General features: G+C 42.0%; 1 protein-coding gene across 1 annotated transcript; it reads right to left on the reverse strand.

Moving 5' to 3' along the window:
* Positions 1-348: 348 nt before the first annotated feature.
* tmem170b (transmembrane protein 170B) lies at positions 349-10,383 on the reverse strand (the record flags this gene model as incomplete). The annotated part of the gene is given in 4 exon segments (XM_079521950.1): positions 349-479; positions 2,802-2,972; positions 10,068-10,161; positions 10,163-10,383. Coding segments are annotated over 4 exon segments (492 nt in total). The 5' UTR covers positions 10,259-10,383.
* Positions 10,384-20,401: the final 10,018 nt, after the last annotated feature.

Raw genomic sequence — 20,401 nt, forward strand, 5'->3', positions numbered from 1 at the left:
GCCCTCTTGTCCAGTGAGTGCTGTGCCGTCCCATGGAGAAGACAAGAGAGGCCTCCACCGAGTTCCCTTTTAAACAGAACTGGAGGAGCACTGATGATTGTAGCAGTGATAGAACAGAGACACCAGGGGTCTCTCTCTCTCCTGCATTGAGCCCCCAACTTTCAGAGCATTCCCGCCTTCTCTTTGCCCATGCAAATCAGGCCATGCCCTTTCGATGCTCATACGAGTGAACAACCATAAGTCTCTCACTGACTTGATCCGTGGCTTAATACACCACCTCTGCTCACCTCTCCAGTGTATGGGTCCTTCCATTCATCTGAGTGTGCCCTTGGAAGTGGAGTGCTTGCTTCACATAGTGGCCATGACGCGCGAGAAGGAGATTATGACGGAGAAGGTAGTCTGTCCAACGCCAAATACCAGAGCCTGCAGGGGGGCCATATCTTTCCCCGCCACGCGGTACACCCCTGCCACAGCTGCGCCTGAGGACGAAAAGAGCTAGATCATGAGCATGAACACACATTGAGTAAACAGAGTGGCATTCGCACACAAATGCCTGTCACTCAAGACTCATCAGTCATCACCATGACCACAGATGAAATGCACGAAGAAGCTAAAACTGCTTTCTATCCGTCTGTAGATTTTAGCACCGGGAGTGCAAGTGTTCTGCACAAAAGCCATGGTGTTCTGTTCTGTGAATATTTAAAAAGGAGCGCCATTTAAAGTATTCATCTGCTGCTCCACACAGCCAGTTGGGGGTGTGATTGAGTGTCTGCCCACACGCTGTGTTGACTCTTCCTCCAAATGTTAGTCACGCCTTAACACACAATACGCCATTTGGACAACATCATGCAGCCAGAGATGAAATCAAGGAAGCTTATTCCTTGATATCAGAGTCAAAAGACAGAGACCTCATCGACAGATGAGGCAATTGCATGATTTTGTGCAGATGGAGTTTACACGTTGATGGAAAGCTTTCTAGCACAACCAAACTTTTTCTTCACTTCACTGTCGCCTTACTGACCTGTTGCCAGTGGTGGAAAGTAACATTTACTCAAATATTCTACTTGTTACTCCACAACAATGATTTGAAGCTTGTAGATCTGCTGTTTTAGAAAAAGTCTTGACACATTTTTAAAAAGTATTATTTTGGTGCAATTTTGATGCCGATACTTTTGTATTTTTACTAAGTAACATTTTGAATACAGGCCTTTTATTTGAAACTTATTTTACTACTTTAAAAAAATTGAGTACTTCTTCCATCACTGCCTGTCGGACATCATATTTACATACAGACAGTCAGTAGTCTTTTCCCCCTCTTGCTGCACATTAATAATAAAGCCTCTTTCTATTCATGGACCGGCTCTGTGATTGAGAGTCATTCATACAGCTGTGCCCTCGAGAGCTCCTGTCCTGTGGTCGGATAGATTAAGGTCTGTTTACACACACTGTAACCAAACTGTGTTACAGCGACTGACACTGTACAGCAACAACAGACAATGGCAACCTTAAAGGAACATTCCGTATTAGACCATTTTTCTGTTGATAGACTGAAATGAAATTTGCACACCAGTCTCGTTTGCAGAATGTATTGGTGGTAGTATTTTGAGCCACCGGGCTCTGCCCCAAACAGTAACAAACTCACAATCAATTTGAACACAGGCAGCTTTAATCAGTATGTCGTGATCACCACACCTGTCACCATAAGCCACAAGTCCCAAAATCGGTCGTCGCCGGTCATACAAGGGTAGATTTAGGCAGGGTTTGATTGATATGCTGCAGGGGTGGTGGGGGATCCCTGCTTCTGGTCAGACTGAATTAAATACATGCATTTCCTTATAATAACTGCACAACGACATTGCCCACTTTTCATATACTTCACACACCAAAGATGGAATTTACATTTGAGGACCCATAGTATGCTGCTTGTATGGGAATTGAGGCAAAAGGTGTGCTTGTAATAGTTAGAATAAACAACGAAACACCTTAATTCATGCTAGAACCATAGCATGTTTTATACCATGATTGAGAAGTCCTCAAAATACCAAAAACAGATTTGTAACACACACAAAAAACATCCTACTTCGCCTCTGGAAACGGTCTAATCTTGATTAGACCATCCTAATCGCCTCCTTAATCTCTCTCTTACTCGCTATAATAACTCATACACCTCATACACAATCCTGAGTCTCCACGATTTTGTAACCCATTTTTCACCCGGTGCCAATAGGCTAAGCTGTAATCCTGGGCTGCCAACACTCCTGGATCCTGCAGGAGTCTGCATTGCATTATTGTCATGTCTCCTGGATTTGTCTATCATTTCCTGGATTTCAAAGTATCAAAGTCCCAACATTCACCAGAATACAGGAACTTACATCTACTATATTAAAAGGTTTCTGGGGGAAAAAGGGAGTGACAGGGGGGAGTTTCCCCGGTAGGACGTAGCGCGTGGAAGGCACACGTTATTCCAACCAGTTCCTTTCCCCTCCATCAGGTGCCCCAGCTGACCAGGGGGAGGCAGTATAATAGACCAGGATTACTGTTTTGTGAGGGTACCTAGTACCCTAGGCCTAGGGGACACCAGGAGAACATTCAAACTCCACACACAGAAAGGCCCTTTAGCCAACCCCACCTATGGATGAGAACACGAATCCAGCGTCCCCGGCGGGAATCAAACACGGGGCCTTCTAGCTGTGACGCGACAGCGATACCGACTGCGCCACCGTGCCCCCATGTTCTTTTTTGTGCTGTGGTTCTAAGCACTGTGATGTCAGACTAAAATTAGGGTGAGGCAGTATACTTACTGGTGATGACCCCTCCAGTGAGGGAGGCCAGAAAGCCCACACTGACCAGCACCAGCGTGATGAGGCGGCCCCGCTTATGGCGCTGTAGCATGACCAACATGAGCAGCGCCATGGCCCCGTGGACGAAGAGCGAGGAGAAGAGACACCACAGGAACACCCAATACCACATCTCTGAACAGGAGAGGGGAAAAAAACAACACAGCACAGACAAATTAGATAACTCAATTTGACACAATTTGATCTCAGGGTGGCACTATAGGAAAAGCCTTGGGGGTCACTAAAATCAGTAGGGTCCATCCTCTGGGGAGCATCAGTGTGCTCGATATGTTTCACGGCAAGCCACCAAATACATTTTAATGTGCAAGAAATAAATGGAAGATGTAGTCGCAGTTGATCAGAATTGAGACTTGGAATATTCTCAGGGTTGAGAGTGAGACACTTTTAAGTAAGACTTTCTATGGAAACTGCACAAATCTAAATCTAAATCTCCCACCTCTGGGCCTTTCAACCTGGTGGAGATAACATAGATAAATATGTATTTATTTATTTAAGACCATCGATTCTGAAATCTGATTTTAAAAATCTGATTATTCGCTCAGCCATACTTACCATGTGCCGTTGTGGTAGGAAAGGTGCAGTGGGTATAATGTGTTATTTGCAAATCAGCCGCTCACTGCAATTTTGGCATCAACCAGAACCACGATTTCGATTTGTGCTGTGCTGTGACTGTCCACCGCCAGCCTGCTTGGATCAGGTCTACCAGCATATAATTGGACATTACTATTTTCTAGTTGATGGAGGCACACACAGATAGACCCACACATTTCCCATTGATGCTAATCTTTTTTTTTTACCTGTACTATTGCCAACTTTTACAAATCTTTATTCTCAGATTTTTCTTACATGCCGTATTATCATCATTATCATGTTTTTATATTGTATTGTTGTTAGCACAGTCTTGCAGAACATGCCACACAATCCGTTTGCTGCTTGTACCTGACCTGTTGAGTGAGTGACAAATAAAACCCTCTTGAATGCCTTGAAACTACACCGCAGTTTCAGAAAGAAGGCTGATCAAAATGGTAACAACTTTAACACTTGTGAAAAAGGCACGTAGAGCAAGAGTAAGGGGAGCAGTGTATAACTGCTCAGAAAGAATGAGATTATTGTCTAGGGCAAACACAGACAAGCTACAGAACAGAATTGTAATATCTGATTTCAAAAGATACACAAATGTACTTTTAACCATAGCCACTCCTTTTTTGATTACCCCCCAAAAAAGGTGAACTTTTACAGCACACTTACTGTAAGCCTCTCCAATTGATCCAAAATGCTGCAGCTCGCCTGGTTTTCAACCAGCCAAAATTCTCACGTCATTCACTCCCCTTCTCCGCTCCCTCCATTGGCTCCCGGTCGCTGACCGCACAGAGTACAAAACTCTGATGCTGGCATTCAAAGCAACCAAAGGTATGGCACCCCCATATCTTGCAAGTCTGATCGGACCCTACAAACCTCAGTGCTCAGATCAGCCGACGCAGGGAAGCTGGAAGTACCTTCTCTAAAGATGGCAGGACAACGCTCCACACGTCCCAAACTCTTCTACCTTCTGGCTCCAAAACTATGGAATGCACTTCCCATTGCAATCAGAACTTGCCCTAGCCTGCTGGGGAATTGGGAATTGGCTATACTAAATTGGGACTTGAAGGGGAGAGAATGTTTTTCTTTTGTCTTGAAGGGGCATGTTTCGCACAATAACAGTCTTTTCCTTATGTCTGCCCACGATCTCTGTGATTCATACAGTAGGCTACGTTTGTTTACCTCAGTCACTGATACTAAAAACTGATATTTTATTTTTATTTTTTTCTATGAACCTGTGACTTGACACCTATACTGTTATAAAACGAAAATAAAAAGATTTTGAAAAAAAAAGAAAGAACTTGCCCTAGCCTCGACCACCTACAGGCGTATGCATAGGCTCAACTTATGTAACTTAAATAGCACTTTATTTAGACATTGCACTCTATAGTGTATACACATATAGTTTCATTATATAGATATTCCACTGTTCTTAAGCTTAAGTATGATTCATGATGAATATTATTTTGATGTTTTTTGTTCTTGCTTACTGTAAATCGCTCTGGATTATTAGAGTGTCTGCTAAATGCCTAAATTGTACAGTTAAATATAAAAATTAAGCAATCCACTAAACAAACCCATTATCTCTGAAAGCACATATAAAACGGGCCAATGCAGCTGTACGCCTGCCCATCTTCTCACCTCTTTTTCTTAAATTCTCAGCAAAACATTACTGAGTAAAAGATTAACCAACATACAGAATTATAGAGAAACTAGGCTAGACCCAAATGGAGCTCACTCGTCAGGACCTGTTTTAGAAGTGTATTCACATTCTCTCTGTCCTCCTCATCCTCTTCCTCTCTCTTTCCCTCCTTGTTTCGTGTGGGCCACAGACTCTTACAGACAGACTGTGCATAAAGAGTCATGGTCAGTGAGAGGCCTGCTTGGCACCATTCATGCCGTTACAGCAAGGAAATGCCAGCTGGCTATGAGATGACTACATATTCAGGACATGGACTAAGGTTTTGAGGTTAAATGGGATGAACAGTAACTGTTCAAAAGCAGTGGAATGTCATGTACTGTTGTGTTAAACTTATTACTGATAATGCTTGACTTTGTCTGTTGCATGATGGTAACGTCTGCCATATCACTGTAAATCGATAAGCCCTATTCTCCTCCAAAGTAAATTTCAATATAGCCCTAGCACAGAGGGAGTGTGTTAGCATAGCCATTTAAACTTGTTCCATAATCCAGTGAGTGCCTACCTCCAGTATTGATCCAGCCATCAGCTGTCAAGCCAGGCAGAGATAGATGTAACAGTCTCTCTCTCTCTCTCTCTCTCTTTCTCTCTCTCTCTCTCTCCCCCCTCCCTCCCACCAACACAACGTCTCTTTGTTCCATCTGATTGGCTGTAGCCCAAAGTGAGATCAAACTACTGAGACGGGACACAATGGAAGCTGCTTATCTTATCTGCCACCACCATCTTCCTATCACCATCACTAATCTCGCCAGGGAGGAGAGATTGTCCGAGATCAGGCAGGAGACGGGATGATTTAGTAGATAATATAATACAAGGATACTGAAATTACAAGCAAGAGAGAGAAGACGGATAGGAGTTACAGAAAGATGGGTATAATATATGAGGTTTGACACACACACCTCAGTATCTAGTATATTGATTCACTGTGCTTATAGATTTTAATGTTTGTGACACAATGAGCTACTTTATCACCTTATTCCCAGCATATACAGTAATCTGTTCCTGTAATGCCCTGGCCTGACTCTTATCTGTCATGACCCATATCTTCTGGCCATGTGTATCTGATCTCTGCAACCTCTTACATTACTTCTCTTGTTCTCTGAGCTTGTGCTTGCTTGCAGAAGTAATTCAACTGAATGGTCATAGCTCTTAGGATCACAACAGAGGTCAACGTAATTCACAGCAGAAACACAGAAAGATGCATAGACAGATACCCAGAAAGAGAGAGAATCAGACAGACAATGATGGACTGGCACATGGTTAGAATGAAAGAGATTGGATCGACAAGACAAGAGGTGAAATAAGGAGAGAAGTGAGAGAGTGGGCATCTTGCCAGGAGACTCCAGTAGATTCCACACAGGTCATCTGCCACACAACTAAGCCCGGATGGATTTACGGAATCCTCTATATGGGAACCAGTAGTAGCTCAGGGGACATGTCCCACAAACCCCATCTCAATCACACCACATGACCATACCATATGACCAATGTTCTGTGGCGCATTTTACAAGACTGTGTATGCGTGTGTGTGTGTGTGTGTGTGTGTGTGTGTGCGCGTGCGTGTGTGTGTATGTGTACGTGCGTGCGTGTGTCTGTGTGCGTGACTGTGTGTGTGTGTGTGTGTGTGTGTGCTGTGACGCCTGTGTGTGTGTGTGTGTGTGTGTCTGTGTCTGTGTGTGTGTGTGTGTGTGTGTGTGTGTGTGTGTGTGTGTGTGTGTGTGTGTGTGTGTGTGTGTGTGTGTGTGTGTGTGTGTGTGTGTGTGTGTGTGTGTGCGTGCGTGCGTGCGTGCGTGCGTGCGTGCGTGCGTGCGTGCGTGCGTGCGTGCGTGCGTGCGTGCGTGCGTGCGTGCGTGCGTGCGTGCGTGCGTGCGTGCGTGCGTGCGTGCGTGCGTGCGTGCGGTGACGCCTGTGTGTGTGTACTGTGACGGTAAGTCATTGCTGTCGATAAGATGATGCCGGGAGGTGATGGGTGCCTGTAACTGGAGTGCTCATAGTTCCCCAATGTGGTGCCTGTAACTGGAGTGCTCATAGTTCCCCAATGTGGGCACCACGTACGCCAGTCAGAGGGCAGCATTAATTTCCACTCGTGTCGACATGCTGCAAAAAGAAGAACGAATTATATTACCATTCCCTGATAAGAAGAAGTAAAGGTTTTCACTGAACCACAGCCTGATAGGCTATTGGAGAAGCCCAGATAGGCTGGTATTGCTGCAATCAAAGAACTTAAGAAGGAAGGCCCTACGAAAGCAAAAGGTATTGCTGCAATCAAAGAACTTAAGAAGGAAGGCCCTACGAAAGCAAAAGGTATTGCTGCAATCAAAGAACTTAAGAAGGAAGGCCCTACGAAAGCAAAAGGTATTGCTGCAATCAAAGAACTTAAGAAGGAAGGCCCTACGAAAGCAGAACCTTGAACTGGAGAGAGGGCCACCAGCACGGGTGTTTAGTTTACGAGGCTCTTAAAGCTGCAATCTGTAATAGTGTACATGCCCTATATCCGGGTTTGGAAACCAGGTCTCCCGTGTGAGGCTTGCTCACGGGACATATTGTATAATGACATTTTCAAACATCTTCAGAATTCAAAAAACTTTCACAAATTTAAAACCTTTTAAAAAACTGTGAACTACCTGGGCCACATTGAATGTCTTAACCAGACGAGATACACAAAGCTACTGCAGGTGCTCTTGGCAGCCAGCAAAAAGTCAATAACAAGAAGATGGCTAACCCCAATCACACCCACAATGGACGATTGGCACGGAATAGTCCTGGATATTTTCAAAATGGAAAAATTAACATACATCCTAAGAACTAGACTAGACAATTTCTACCAAATTTGGAACAACTGGATAGTACACATTGCCCCTCTGAGAGCTGACTTTGTGTGATCTCACTGGTCCTAATAGCCTGCTTTATGATCTTTGTAGAAAATGTTTAAGACACCCTTCCTCTTCTCATGGTCGAAGTCCAAAGCTGTTTTGTTTTTGTCCCCCTCAGCAATATTGTAAATACTTTCGTTTCTTGGTTGTTGTTTTTTTTATCTTTGTCTTTCTTTTGTCTGCCCACTCTTTCTTCTTTTTCTCCTTCTGAAATGTACACTCTGAAGCGATATTGCCCTTTGCCCCTGTTAAGTGTTGACTTGATGCCATATGTAGTCCTGAAGAAAGCAAGGATGTTACAGAGACACTGGAGATGGAGTCACTTGGAGGGGGGAGGGAGGGAAGAGGGGTGAAAAAAAAAATCCTGGGAACTGCACTTGTGTCCTATGTATGCATAGAAATGCTGTTATTGTACTGCTTTTTCCAAATAAAATAAATATTATTAAAAAAAACTGAACAAAGCTGCTCTACAAGCTCAAAGAGCATAACCTAGATCGCCTATTTTGTATAAAGGGCTTAAGTGGCTAATAAGGAAAGATTGGTCAAATCAATACAATTAAATCATACAGACACAACACTTCTCATATCAGTAGACTGTGGGGAAAAAGGTTATTACTCACAGTTATTCAGGACAGTTCTCATATCCTCGATTGACCTTATCTGAACACCTTATTGGGTTGTCTTTCGCCTAGCTGGTAAACTATGAGGTTGAGGTGGAACAGAACAGATGGCTGTGTAAATGTGGATGTCAACTCTGCTTCCTCAAACATCTATGTGCGCGTCAGTCAGCTTCCTGTTGAATCAGCATCATCTAACGTCCGTGTTTCTCAGCTCTAGAGGATGTCAGCCGAGACTCGTGAAAAGGCTTGTTGCTGTATACCAGCTATGACCTTATTATGCCCATCTTCACTTATTTGGTCTTCTTGGTTCAATAGCAGGGAATTCCAAGCGTGAAAGGAATCTTGTGTTTTAATGCCAAACTGACTCCTGTTGTCCCTTTCAACAGTGCATCTGTTTTAAATCAAAATGTCCAGTCCATGATTTACCATGCAGCATTTCCAACCATTTTTAGTTGTCATGTGACAATGGCATTGATTGTAAGTTGTATTGATTGTAAGTAGCCTAACACTGCCATGTGTGGATGCCATCCACACATGGTGGTTAGAAATCTTGTTGAGTCATGTCGTTCTAGAAGAGGCCCCCTATCATCACACAAATTGACACATTTCTAAATGCATTATTAATCCTTACAAGCAAGGGTTTTACAGTAGGCCTAGATACACAGCACGCTAATTAAAACCTACACTGGTGTGGCACATAATAAATTACTATTATAGATATAGCAGAACAGGAACATAAGTTATGTCTTTGGCGACATAATAGGTCCCATACTACTACAAACAGACACCACAATCAAGTCGTGGAGCCTTAATATTTTTATGCCCAAATCAATATTTCTAAAGTCTAGACCTGACTAGACAGAAGGCATGAGTTATATGAAAGGGCTCTAATTACTCTCGATTACAACACTTAAAAGACAAAAGGAAACGAGGCCGTGACTGATGGCAGCACTTCGTTTACTTCAAAGCCAAGCGCATTCACGTGCATGCAGAAAGATTAATTAGACGCATTTTGTTATGATACTTGTTATGATACTCATTACTCATTCATTCCATCCCCTGACTCCACACGCATGGACAGTGAGTAGAGTGAAATTTCTACTCTCACATAGACCAATTCACCACTGGGGGCTGATAGCTATATATATGCTTCTTAACAGACTGAACCTCTCTTTTCCTGGTCTTAATATCTTATAGTCATGTATTCATTCAATATTGGTTCTATTTGATAGTCTTCTTGTGCATATTGTACTCCGTTTTCTTCTTAAACGGACCTGCAAAGGAGACCATACGTTATCCTGTATTATGGTTTAGTTAGTATATTATGAGTTGTGTGCATGTTTATGACTGAGACCGGGTGAACCGCACACCCCTGAACACATGAAATGCTGCAAACAGTAGGCGAGATATTACATTGGGAAGCATGCTATTATTCTACCTGTGAAGTGTTGCAGCGTCCTGCCTTGCACCCAGAGGCTCAGCACTTGCTGCACCGATAGATTAACAGAATAATCCTTCATGTTTCTGCCGCCACTCAGTGCCGCCGCCCGGGTTAGCAGCAGCACCCGTCTTTATCAAATGGCTGTATCCTGGCTTTAGACGCGGACATGGAGGAGACCGGGGTGGCATGAGGCGGCTTCCCCCGGCGCGCTCTCCTCTACCGGTGCCTCTGCTTCGGTTTGACGTCCGTCTCCGCTCGGGGATGGGAAGAAGAGACACCGGCTGCTGGTCTGTTCATTCTGGGTCGCAGCCGCCGCGGCTGTATGGAGGCCATGATGATGATGAGGATGATGAGGATGGCTGGCAGCGAGAGCGCAGCGCACACACTCGTCCTACATCGGCTAGTCTCGCTTCATACCCCTTAAAGGGCCCGATGCCTTCTTTAAAAAGGGGTAAACCCACATGAGTTTATATCATCCTCGGAACTCGAACTCGGGATATTAAAGCCACTCGTGAATGGAAAACAACAGATCAGTCATTTGCCCAGAAAATACATTGTTTAGATTTTTTTTTGTTTTACAAATTGCAGCATAATCACAAGATGCCATGCAGGCTTGCCAGCTATAATGGCTATAGCATGATATGATAGCATTATGACTAACCTAAACCTGCACAGTTATCTTTGGGGAGGTAAGATGTTGTGAGCATTGACCGTTTAATATTAAAATGTACATAGCCATTCATAATTATGGGTTATAGCTTGGCTACTATCAGGGCGTTGTCTCGTCTGTGACGTTGGATCGATGCAGGAGCTGTCCCCGGTGCTGATTCGCTCTGGTCGTGTCACCCCAAAACGCCTGACGCGTGAAATATGCATGATCTGTTTGCTGCCTGTCTGCTGTCTGGGTCACAGAGGAAAGTCGAGGGCCAGTGAGTGACGAGCAATAATTATGAATTCACTAAAGGATTATGTTGTTGGTTTTGGTTAATCTATATGTTCACAGCAGAAACTTCTCCAATAAAATCTTTAAACAGGTTTGAATATATAGGCTGTCATATTTGGACTATATGAGCGAGCCACAGGTGACCGATTAAGTAGGCCTATTAGCCTACTGCCCCATTGGTCTAGTCTAGCACAATACACCAGATAAGTGGTTCCCAACCTTTTGTCCTTGGAGTCAGCTCCCACACTTGACAAAAGCTCGAGGACGTTTTAACATTTTAATTTTCAACATTTTTAACGAGAGTTCATTTCCCCGAGGAGGAGAACGGCACTAGCTTCCCCCTTAGAGCTCCGAACATGTTCAAATGCAAGTTGCAATGTGCTTATCCTGATGCACCAAACGTTAGAGAGGCGTTACGGGATGCTTGTGCAATATATTAGTCCGTAGTTTTCAATAAAGAAATGTTTTAATCCAGTTTGTGGCCGATTCTGTCGGAAGTTCCTAATGGCCATAGATGGCGGTAGTGAGGGGGCGCATCCAGTGTAAATCGGAATTACGCTCAACGTAAACAGGAAGTAAACGAGGTGGGTACATGGCGTTCGATCACAAACCGACAAACGGGATTAAAACACGTCTTTATTGAAAACCACGGACTAATACATTGCACAAGCACTCTCTAACATTTGGGGCATCAGGGTAAGCACCTTGTATTTTGCTATTGTAGGCCTACATGTACGGAACTCTAAGGGGGCAGCTATTGCCGTTCTCAGTCATGTAGGACAATGTTAACTATTTAAAGGTAGGGTACGTGATTTTCTTTGGTTTAAAATAAGTGTTAAAAGCTCTATTGTTTGTTCAGTAACATGAGTCTCCATGTCTCTCCAGCTTTTTATTAAACAGAAAATGCATTTTCAGATTGGGATACCACTTTTATCCAATCAGGATATGGGAATTTAGTCAGGATACAGATTAAACAAGTGGAATTGTAAGTGATGACACAAAGCAATGAGCAGACAAAATTGGAACTGGAACACTATACAAATTAAGATGATAAATGGTTAATACTTTCTTCTGATTGGCTGAAAATGTGTCACCTACCTGAAAATGTATTTTCTGTTTATTAAAGAGCTGGAGGTAGAAAAATGATATTATACTATATATGTCATTGACATTTATACCACCTAAATGGTGTAAAAGATCGGTTTCTCCCTTAGAGCTCCGAACATGTTCAAATGCAAGTTGCAATGTGCTTATCCTGATGCACCAAACGTTAGAGAGGCGTTACGGGATGCTTGTGCAATATATTAGTCCGTAGTTTTCAATAAAGAAATGTTTTAATCCAGTTTGTGGCCGATTCTGTCGGAAGTTCCTAATGGCCATAGATGGCGGTAGTGAGGGGGCGCATCCAGTGTAAATCGGAATTACGCTCAACGTAAACAGGAAGTAAACGAGGTGGGTACATGGCGTTCGATCACAAACCGACAAACGGGATTAAAACACGTCTTTATTGAAAACCACGGACTAATACATTGCACAAGCACTCTCTAACATTTGGGGCATCAGGGTAAGCACCTTGTATTTTGCTATTGTAGGCCTACATGTACGGAACTCTAAGGGGGCAGCTATTGCCGTTCTCAGTCATGTAGGACAATGTTAACTATTTAAAGGTAGGGTACGTGATTTTCTTTGGTTTAAAATAAGTGTTAAAAGCTCTATTGTTTGTTCAGTAACATGAGTCTCCATGTCTCTCCAGCTTTTTATTAAACAGAAAATGCATTTTCAGATTGGGATACCACTTTTATCCAATCAGGATATGGGAATTTAGTCAGGATACAGATTAAACAAGTGGAATTGTAAGTGATGACACAAAGCAATGAGCAGACAAAATTGGAACTGGAACACTATACAAATTAAGATGATAAATGGTTAATACTTTCTTCTGATTGGCTGAAAATGTGTCACCTACCTGAAAATGTATTTTCTGTTTATTAAAGAGCTGGAGGTAGAAAAATGATATTATACTATATATGTCATTGACATTTATACCACTTAAATGGTGTAAAAGATCGGTTTCTCCAGATAGGGTAAATTGCCGATCACAGATAGGGTAAATTGCCTCACCGTTTGGTGATCGGCCTTATCGGCCAATATTCACTTCGCTCGGCCGATTATCAGAGCTAGAAGAAAGCAGTAAATGGGGGAAAAAAAAGAAAAAAATACACTCATCTTTTACTTTCTCTAATAATAATCTAAAACATGAACCTTGTTTGAACAAAACTAAAGTTGTCCTTTAACGATGTAGGCTACAACTCTTTTTCCTTGTAATTTTTAGACCGTGTCAGTGTTTTCTATTTATACACCTGTTGTTGATGCCAAATACTACTTCAATGAACACACCATGTGCACCAACAGCCTGTATTGCAGCTGGCATTCTTTGAAGCTCTGTGACTATCTCTCTCCATGGCGGAGAGATGCAAATTGGAGTCTCCACCTGCACTACTACTCATCACTATACTTGTGGTCCAGCAGAGAATCGTTATTCGTTACATAAGCATAGCTTGGGTCTGTATAGTCATCAGACAGGTGCCCTTATATGCTTAATTCTCTTCACCAAGTCGGAGGCCGGGGATGGAGTTTATTGTTTTGCCCCTGGGTCTCTCTGTCTGTGTATCCATCTGTCCATAGATAATCTTGCGAATTGCTGGATCGATCGGCATCACACCTTTTGTGTAAACTGCCAGTAGGCCAGGCAAGTAAACCACTCAACCGAACCCAAATGTTTCAAATCAGCCACATAATGGCGCTATACCACCCTGCTTTATGTTTTTGCCTATAACTCTTGAACTGTAGGTCATATAGTCAAAATTGTGACGATGCAACTCCTCATAGGCCATGCCCATTTATGCCTAAGTAAGAAGTATATTTTCTGCCATTTTGTATTTTATTTCATATACTATATACTATATAAATATTGATAATATTGATATAAGGTGCGAATAGAGTCAAATCTATAGTCTTAACATTGTAATTTTGAATGCACCCTACTATTATGTCCACATACACTGCTCTAGTTATAGCACCATCTGCTATGAGGCCAATCAAAGGCCTTTAAAATTATTCTTTGCATCTCAGTGGATTTTGTGTTAAACATTTTTTCATTATGGCATCTGCAAGATATAGAGTTTGATGTATCTGGCCTAAGTAAAAGCTAGTGAAGCATTTTTAGAGGTTTTTCTTTGGTCCCTCATGAGATGGCGGTAGTATCCTGCAGGGTGAAAGGAAATGAAGTGAGAAGGATGAAGGATGGTGTAAGTGGGGAAGATAAGGGAATGCGCACTTTATAATCGCGGGCCAGGGATGAAAAACATTTTACAGGCAGCTTGCTGCACCTTTGAACTATAAGTGCTCTGTACCTCTGTTAACCTTCAGATGACGGAATCTGCATTTGAGAACAAAAGATTAATTTAGTTCCTGCTGCGGGCTGCCAATTTTATTTTAGTGCAACTAGAATGAAATAAAGCCTTTGTGAGATAATTGTATTGGATGTAACCCATATCTTATGTAATCATTCTTCCTTTGACTTTCATCCTCAAAGGAATTCATCCCCGATTTATGAAATGTGGGGAAAAAAACATTAACTGCAAAATAAACACATTATTAACATATAAAAAGCTGTCAGAGCACGTCCTTTGGATTTAATGAACCACGGGACTGAATTCTAAAATAAAGGTCATGGAAGAAATAGGTCAGACACATAATTAATCAGCCCTGCTGAATAGGGCAACTGACTCAAATGTCACTTATTTCCACTTTGAAGTAATATTTCATGTTTAGTAAACTAGTTTCCTGGATTTGACATTTCCCTCTACGGTCCAGTAGGTGGACTCATTCCACCATTTTCAACATTTCCCCAGCCTGTAGTTTTCCATAGTGACATTGGCATGGCTTTTGTAGCAGACATGGTCATACTGACCTGTCTACAAAAATGAAAGGTTGATGTGGAGGTTACAGTAGAGCATTAATATGGCCATGGGCAATTTCTTTTAACGTTTTTATTATGATGTATATTAATGAACAATAATCACACACACTTCCAATGTACATCTATCCTTTTAACTCAGAATAAACTGCAAAGTAGTGTGAAGTCCCTTTCTCATGTGATGAGTTGTCTGAATTCTGAAACGGGGATTTTTTGGGTGGCAACATGAGAAGTCACTGTATCCCGAACAGATTCTTCTTGGCATTGTGTTCGCTCGCAAAGTTAGAGGGTCTGTAAAGACCTGCAGCATTTTGGACCTATTATCTGTAGCTTTTTGATCTCTCATATTGAGTCCATTGTGTTTTCTGCTTCTCAGTGTAACTGAATCTGCAAGGTGAGATATCGCCCCAAAATGCTTTCACTCCCTTGAACCTATTCATAGTCTGGGTGCTGTGGTCTGTTGGCCATATTCCCTCTCTTCACTCTCTCTCTCTCCTTTGTCCCTCTTTTTGCCTCTGGGCAGATGGCCTTCACACAGGTGACTCATCATCAACAGAAGCCCCTCATCTGGCTAACATCCTTGGCTGTCAGAGTAAATACATTAACTGGAACCAACCGGCTGTGAGATGAGTCAAGACACTATTGCTTACTATTAGACCTAGACCAAGGCATGCAATCCTTTTCACAGATGTTTTCATTCTGTTTTGAAAGCTTAGCTGTTTTTTATCCAGGAAATTAACAAAATATATTAGATTGGAAGAAGTATTTTACCTGGTGGGAGATTATTATTATTATTATTATTATTATTATTATATATTTGTCTGGTGAAACAATGTATTATGTAACAATGAACAAGTCATACATAGGTCGGGCTGCATTGCTCCTTAATGTATGTAACACAAACAAGGATATACAAACGGTGATATGGACGGATGGATTGCAGTAGCTCACGTTTGATGGCTTTCTAAAGGCAGGTGTCTGTAAATCAATAGCTCACAGATTAAAGAACAACATTGTTTGATGTAGGACAAGCTATTGCAGTGGAAGCGAGTCAGACTTGATCTCTCTTTGGCTTTGTATGAAAATACGTGCACCTGAAAGACCAGTGGTTGAACATAGTCTGCCCCCAGGTTCCACTTGTCTTGATCAAGCACATAGCTGTCTTTTATCCTTTATCTACTATGCTGACTCCCAACCACAGTATACAGCATCTCTGCAGTGCTGTCTTTATTTCAAAATAGTTGACATAATTTACTTACGCTATGACACTGTTTCACTTTCTAAATGAGAAAAAGAGGTTGGCACATCCAATTTTTTAAATAAATGGTGGACAAAGTACTCACATAAGTCCCATTTCCATTTCTTTATTGGTACACACCAAAAAGGAACTCTTACGCGTTTCGGCTATGAGCCTTCATCAGATCACTGTTTCACTTTCATTTTGGTGCAAAGGATACAGTGACAGTGCTTGGCAGAATTTAGGGATTATTTTGAAGTACTTCTTAAAATTGTAACATCTCTCTGAAAATCAATTCTGTTATGTGTCCAAAGTCCAAAAAGGTCCAGCAGGCTAGGGTTGAAAACTACTTCCAAACAATGAATGGTATCCAACCCTTAGTTAACAGCTATAAGTGCTTTGCTAAGGCCTGAGATTATAGCACAGGTTTACTCATCACGGTACAGAGGGGATGGTCTGATTCATGTCCCTGCATGTATGGGTGGATCTGGTCTTTCATTGAGGAAACGGCTCCTGAGGGCATGTTTTTTTCTAAGCAACATTACCTCAAATGTCAGCGTTGATCAATGTCAAATGAACAAGTTAATCATAGCTGGTAGCACTATAATTTACAGGCAATATAATCTCTTTATTAATGCCAATGTACTTAGATGAATTTGATAACATCCCAATTACTCTAATACAAATAAAGCATCCCATTGAACAGTATGGCATTTTTATTGTTTATCATGTTATACTGTATAGCCTGTATTTGATATTTTAGATACCCACACATCTGATTTTGGTCACTGAAACTTGCCAGACAAACACTAAAGAATTCTCAGCAATGGTATGTCAGTAATGAAAGCTAGTTAAAAACCGTGAAATTCCCAGAAACAGAAAAGGTTCCGGCACATTTATAGTCGATTTTCATGCAAGCAGCCAAAATGATCAAGTCCCAACAAGCTTATCGGTGTCTAGGATCCCTTGGCCTTAGATAGAGATCTAGAATGGGGACACGTTGAGCCATATTATGCAGCTTTATAGTATACACTAACCCTACAGTACACTTTTTGTATGGTATCGCTCAACAAAAATAAGGGAAGTCGAATATGTAAAGGTTGACACTCAATGCATCTTTTAACAAAAGTGTTTAGGATATTTCTGGTTTCCACTGAAGAACATCCACCGTGTGTGACAAAAAATGCTCTTGAATTACTAAGCAAAGACCTCCACTGAGATAAGAGCCCTCATGTTTACTTAAAGGCTGACTGCCTCATACAGGAAGGTGTGACATAGATGCCAAAATACCATAACAGTTGAACACTAGACAAAGAGCACTCTTGGGCAAGCAGTGGTGGACAAAGCACTCCAGTTATACAACAGATACCCCTAACCCCTGGTCAAATATTACTCAACTACAAGTCCAAAATATTACTCAACTACAAGTCAAAGTAACACATTTGCACTAGAGTCATATCAATGCATTGCTGTTTTGAAATGTATAAATCTTCTATGATCCCCACATATAAGAATAGTTTCACCACTTGAAAAAGCATATTGGCTTCCTCTCAACATTTAGTATCAAGATACTGTATGCTTATGTAGCAACACAAACTAGCAATTTTAGCAAAGCTATCAAAAATTGTCAAAATCTTTGAAAGTGGTTGGCCAATGACACCTTTTGACTGCACCACAATTAGCATTTGTTTCATACAATGACCTTAGAGTACAGTATATATCATGCAAGCAACCTTCAATCTTCAGTTTTCCTGTGAAAATTATTATATCTGTATTATTAGAGATTAAAAAAAAACTGAACTTGTAACCGTAAACAATGTGCAGTGAGGTGCTACTGCAATCAGTCCAACCTCAGGCTATGGTCTCTCAGTCTCAAGGTTGTGGCAGTCGGAGTCGCCTTGCTCAGTCTGAGAGTGAGATTCCCCTCGGAATAAAACATGAAATGCCCTGTCTGCAGTGTATGTACAGTATACGTGGGTAATGCATAAAGCCATAAACACATATATCGTGCCGTATAGTACATACTGATGTAAATATTTACACGTGATGCAGTAAGCTTTCAGATTCTGAATACATGAGCACATAAAACCATGAATGAATAATATGTGAGGTCAGCAACGGTCAGACTAAACAAAGCATCTGCAGCCCTTAAGTGTCCTGATGTCATCTGCATAGACCTGTATTTTCCAGTCTCTCCCCGTCTCTCTTTCACATGCTCTGTCCCACATTCATTTTCCAAAACACCCTTCCATGCGTGACCATATCAGTCATGGCTGCACCCAGTACACCTGACAAAGACCACCCTTTGCCCTTGTGCACATGAACTCAATGACCCATTTGTACACCTCACTCACACAATAACACCACAGCCCAGCTGTCTTTGGCAATGACTACACTACACTTGTGTGTAGGCTTCAAAACAACACACAGCCCTTTTTCAATGGTGTTTTAAATTCTTCCAGTGTTTATTGTCACCACTAACTCACGTGAGCGACATGAGTTAGTGGAGACAATAAAACTTCCTTTACACATCGCAGAGCTCTGATCAGCTTTCATTTCATGCCTCTGCAGTTTAATCACACAGGAAGTCAGTGGCAGGTGTGGGCTTTCACCTCAGGTGAGACAAAAAGCTTTGTTCAGACAATGAGGGGATACGCAGGAAACTCCATTAATTATCACTTCAACATAATCCTCATGAATGAAAAGATTGTTTTGCCGATTTAATGTGCATATGATTATATACACTTACACTTGCTGCTTTTATCACCTATACCCAAAGTACTTTACCATGCTTGAGCAGCCAACTCACCCATCAGAAAGTGGACCGTTCAGTCTACCATGCACTGACCATATAAACATGATGCATGTTTACAGTGCAAAACTCCATGTAAAACTACCATTCATCTGCAGAAGACGAATGAGACTGAAATGAAGATTTGGAAGCTTCTCAACAAGAAAAGTAATGTTTTCCTCAATGGTATACTGTATCTGGAAATCTGATTTCCCTCCTATTACGGAATTTACGGAGGAGGGAACCATATTCTAAGGTCCAAACAAAGACTGCTGTACCTGAACAATATTGCTTTCATTCTCAGAAAACAGCATGCCAGGATCTCAGACTTTGGCATTACCAAGTTCCTCTTTTTCTGTTAAGAAGAGGCATTGAACAGGCATGTACTAACTAGACAAGCACCTCATCTACTGAGTTACCTCCATATAAGGTTGCAGGTTGCCATATGAGCTTTATTGCATAACGCAACTGCCCAGAGCTTGCACAAACATTAGGAGAAGCAGAGGGAATGCTGTTCAGTTTTGCTGTTTCTAACCCATTAAAGAAACACTCAACTACCTGTTGACGTAACATTTCTTTTCCTGTGTGATCTGTTTGTGTTGTGTCGTGTTAAATGAGAGAATGTTGGGTAAACACTATTGTTCCCTGGTTTTGTAAAGCATACCCAGAAGGCTGACGTCAGGGACACAGAGTGGTGCCAGTCTGCCAGCCACCGTGCAGCTGCAGCCTAGCTGAAAATTATAGGGCTTCACCAACACTATGCACTCACGTAGACAAACTGCATGGAGGAAAAGAAACAAGATGGGGCCTAATAACGGCATGGCTTCATTTGTATCTCCGGCTTCATGTGGCGAGTCTATGATGTCAGTCTTGTATGACATCTATGATGTATGACTCCATATCCAGCCCGATCTGTCTGCCATTGACTTCCATTATAAATGTAAGTTTTATATATATATATATATATATATATACATACATACACACACGGAACCTAAGGTCATGTCTCAGGCCAATTCGCAGAGGACCCACCGTATCCCCAGCAACCTCCTGCCAAATGTTTCCCAGGTTGCCATTGGGAGGCGAAAGCACCTCAATGTATTTGGAAATGACTACAACACAATGGAGCATGTGTTAGAAATTACACAAATTGTAGATCTGGCTAAACTAAAGACCCATAGCCGCTCTCAAAGAGCACCCTTGAGAGCACTGTGTACAATTTAGGAACAGGATCTGCCTATTCTGTGTTGCAGATGGGCAAAGCTGTGGAGAAGGCCTCAGGGAAGGAGATCACCTATCAGATGGCCCCTCAGAGAGATGGGGATGTTGTAGCCTCCTATGCGGACCCTCGCCAAGCCAAGAAGGATCTGGGATAGACGGC

Source organism: Electrona antarctica (assembly GCF_951216825.1).
Source record: "Electrona antarctica genome assembly, chromosome: 15".
Lineage (NCBI taxonomy): Eukaryota > Metazoa > Chordata > Actinopteri > Myctophiformes > Myctophidae > Electrona > Electrona antarctica.